Source organism: Plasmopara halstedii (assembly GCF_900000015.1).
Source record: "Plasmopara halstedii genome assembly, contig: Scaffold_444, whole genome shotgun sequence".
Taxonomy (NCBI): domain Eukaryota; phylum Oomycota; class Peronosporomycetes; order Peronosporales; family Peronosporaceae; genus Plasmopara; species Plasmopara halstedii.
Window position 1 is genome coordinate 285,913 of NW_020187364.1, and position 3,424 is coordinate 289,336.

The 3,424-nt window shown below is 45.6% G+C and overlaps 1 protein-coding gene across 1 annotated transcript; it reads right to left on the reverse strand.

Moving 5' to 3' along the window:
* Nucleotides 1-2,149: 2,149 nt before the first annotated feature.
* PHALS_10018 (uncharacterized protein) lies at nucleotides 2,150-2,467 on the reverse strand (the record flags this gene model as incomplete). The annotated part of the gene is made up of 1 exon (XM_024725367.1): nucleotides 2,150-2,467. The coding sequence occupies one exon, from the start codon at nucleotides 2,465-2,467 to the stop codon at nucleotides 2,150-2,152; it is 318 nt and encodes a 105-aa protein (XP_024576151.1).
* Between the last annotated feature and the right edge of the window lie 957 nt (nucleotides 2,468-3,424).

Below are 3,424 nucleotides of genomic sequence, written 5' to 3' on the forward strand. Positions count from 1 at the left end.
CCTCGACCACCGAGCTTTCAGATGGCTAGCGCTACGTGCTGTTGTTCGGTCTGAAGCATGGCGGATGCGATGGCCGTCTCGACCTCTCTCACCCAGAGCAGAAGATTCTGTCCATCCTTCCCCTCAAAGACCTTAACGCTCACCATGAGCGGCTTAAGGCGGGGAAAATCATCCGTCACCGACGGTACGCAAATGATGCAGACATTTTTTGCTGCAGGTGCTCTAGCAGCGCGTTTTCGTAGCAAGAAAACGCCACTAGACGCGCACTGATTTCCTCGGGACCTTGCGCTACAAGGTGTTACACGCCCTCAGGGGCAAGCAAGGACATCAGCTTGTTAAGCCCGTCCTGCATGCCCTGGGACAAAGAGGAGAATTCTTCCATCCTCACAGAGGATCAGTCTAAACGACTCAGGTGTAGATTGACTACAAGTGCTACCACGTGCAGCGGGGCTGTCGTAGCTTAGCGCTTGACGAAACGTTATTTAGGTCACCGACCTTTCGTTTTATACTTAGAACAAGTACGAGTTAGCGGATCGCAATCCGCTTACTTCAAGAGTGATTATTGCCTTCCCAAGGCTAATTGACTATTCGGTTTGAAATCCAGAACTGATTTTTATTTTTTTATCCTAACTTTAAAAGTTTAGATTTTTCCTGAATATACCAAATATATAGAAAAATCTTAATACATGCATAACTACTGGCTACCTAGCCACATACAGTATTCTCGTTTGAGTGCAGTCACACCATGCACATCTCGTGTGACACACACCCCTGTTACCAGGGTGCGTGTAACCCCGTTACATTTCCCATCCAGGGTAACGTGTAACTTCAAACATATTTTTTATGAAAAGCCAGTATAATGAGCGAGAATTTATCTCACTGACGTCCACGTGAGAAGTGCTCGAGTGAGTGATACGCGTGATGAGTAATTTGTTACATAGACAAGTGAATCTTTGGAGCCAAGAATCCTCCAATTCTAGGATGCTTATCTGAGACGCGTGGTGCGCAGACAGATTCCGCAGGACAAATTCCACTGTCGTATGGCCAGTACCGCTACTTTACCCTAAGAAGTGTAATGAAGTGGCCAGCTACTTGCGCAAGAACATGGAAATTAGGCCGACCTGGCACGTCCCTTTACCAATTTTATGCCAAATTAAGGTGAGGTGCTGTAGAAGAAGCGATATTATAATCTGCCAAACAGTGCTTGATGTGCCCATTAAAGCCTTACATAATCGAAATTGGTAATTTCATGTCGTCTGTGATGCTTCGGCTTCTGCCTTATGCTGTGTTTACTCCGAACAGTCTCGAAGGAAATGGCTGCTTTGTCGCGTTTGAAACTCGCCTATACAAAGGGTAAGAGTAGGTCTTCTCAGGAATGACAAGTAGTTGCTTGCGATGGATATGCTAATTTGAGTGAAGAGTAGCCTGCTTGACTCTTTTCAATGTATGAGCAGCAATGTCGCCATCACACATCTTGCAGGGTATGTCAATCCAATTATCCTTCTTTGCCGGGTTTATCTTTGATGTCTAGCTAAGACCGGATCGGCTAGATTTGGTGAAGAATATTCTTAATCGTCTCCCGAGTCCTATGTTAGGATGGTAATGTACGCATCGAACGGGTAATACGTACAGCGTATGGCGCCGACGACACAAGGGTGGCACCTTACAAATCTTTAATAAGAAGTTATTGAGTTCGTACGTCGCTTAATCAATTCGATGAACTGCATGGTTGCATCGCTACTTTTCGTCTCTCAGCTAAACAAGGCGACACTCAGTATGTGTTTTTACGCCACGGTAAGAAACACAAAGTAAGGATTTGATTCGAGCAAGATCGAGTGTCATGCGCTTAAGGCCTGGATGGGCAAGGTATCATGCAATTGCTAGAGGCACACGAAAATATCATTCTGAGGTATTCAGATATTTGTCGAACACTGTTATCCTATCTGTCTACATTCTATACGACTAATAACGATCTCGCCATGTTGACGATCTCGCCATGTTGGACGATAACGGTCTCAGCTAGAAAATGATAACGCATACTTTAAGTATCTCAAAAGAAGTGCAAACACACCCTGTGTTTCACGAATGAAGTTCCAGACATGCATTTTTCTGAGGTGAAACATTGTCTCTATTATCCATTGCAGCTAGGCTACCATCCTCTCTTGAGCAACGATCCGATTGGGGTCCATCTAACAATCGATTTCACCACACAGCTCAGTGAGTGCATCGAAAGATTAGTCATGTCAGTTTTAGCTGCACGTCCAAAGGGTGGACGTGCTTCCATAGTTGAGAGGGAGCACGAGTTTCTTGGGCAGAAAATTTGCCTATCAGCGGCTTGCTCGGCTAGCGAGGGGTGACTCACGTCCATGCGGAGCGGATGATTTTGTGGCGAATTTAACAAAACTGTAACCTGATTCAAATCAAGCGGAGCTGTATCATGTGCTTCCGATCTATTAACCATCGACATTTGGCAAGAAATGGGGCTTTCTCACCATAATAACTCCTCATAGTTTGGAGCCCCGTTTTGGCAAAAATGCGCATCACCATTGCCCATTTGGATTGCCCATTTGGATTATGCGCGTCCTCTGTCCATTATTTCTCGAAAATCGAAAGGGAACGCACAGAAAAACGCGCTCCCCACTTTCGAGTAATATTCGGTCCTGTTTCGAGTCTGTAATAGCTGGATGGTGATAGAGGAAATTCATTGACGTCTTTGTCGTACCTTATACATTGTCAACTTTCTGATGGCACTTTGATCGGTCGTTAGGTTTACAAAACCGGCATTTTTAAGCCGGAAGACGGGTGATATGGCGTGCCAGCTTCATCTAGTGCGCAAACCTTCGGTGCTTTTGCTAGCACTACATGCCAGTGATACGGTCTCCAAAGGTTTTAATATGCCTCTGCTACTTTTGTAATGGGGGTACTGCTAAGGAGTGGTGACTTGCAGGGTAAAAAAATAATTTGAGCTACTTTTAAACCTTCATTTCAATTTTGAATGGATTGGAAGGCTGACACACGCCGGTTTTGGTGGCTCTCCCGCAACGTGATGGGTGACTTTGAGGGATCAAGTCAATCTCATGATGCGGTTGAGCATACGAAAGTCGCTGCAAATGACATCCTCGGGCAGATTCCCAAAGAAGAAAACCTTTTCTACCGATTAGTCGGATACTTGAACACGCGAACTGCTACCTTCCAGTGTTCTTCGCTCGGTTGCTCGAGGTGTCGACTGAGTTGACAAACGGCGAATGCGATATCGGGCCTTGTTCCCGTGGCCACATAGAGAAGTGACCCGATGAGAGACCGATAGGGTTTCTTCTCCATTCTTGGATCGTTTTCGTTTGCCTTGATCAGATTTTGTCCGACAATACAGGGGTTGTAGACAGACTTGGAATCGCCTTGATTGAATTTGTCGACCATTCGGGAG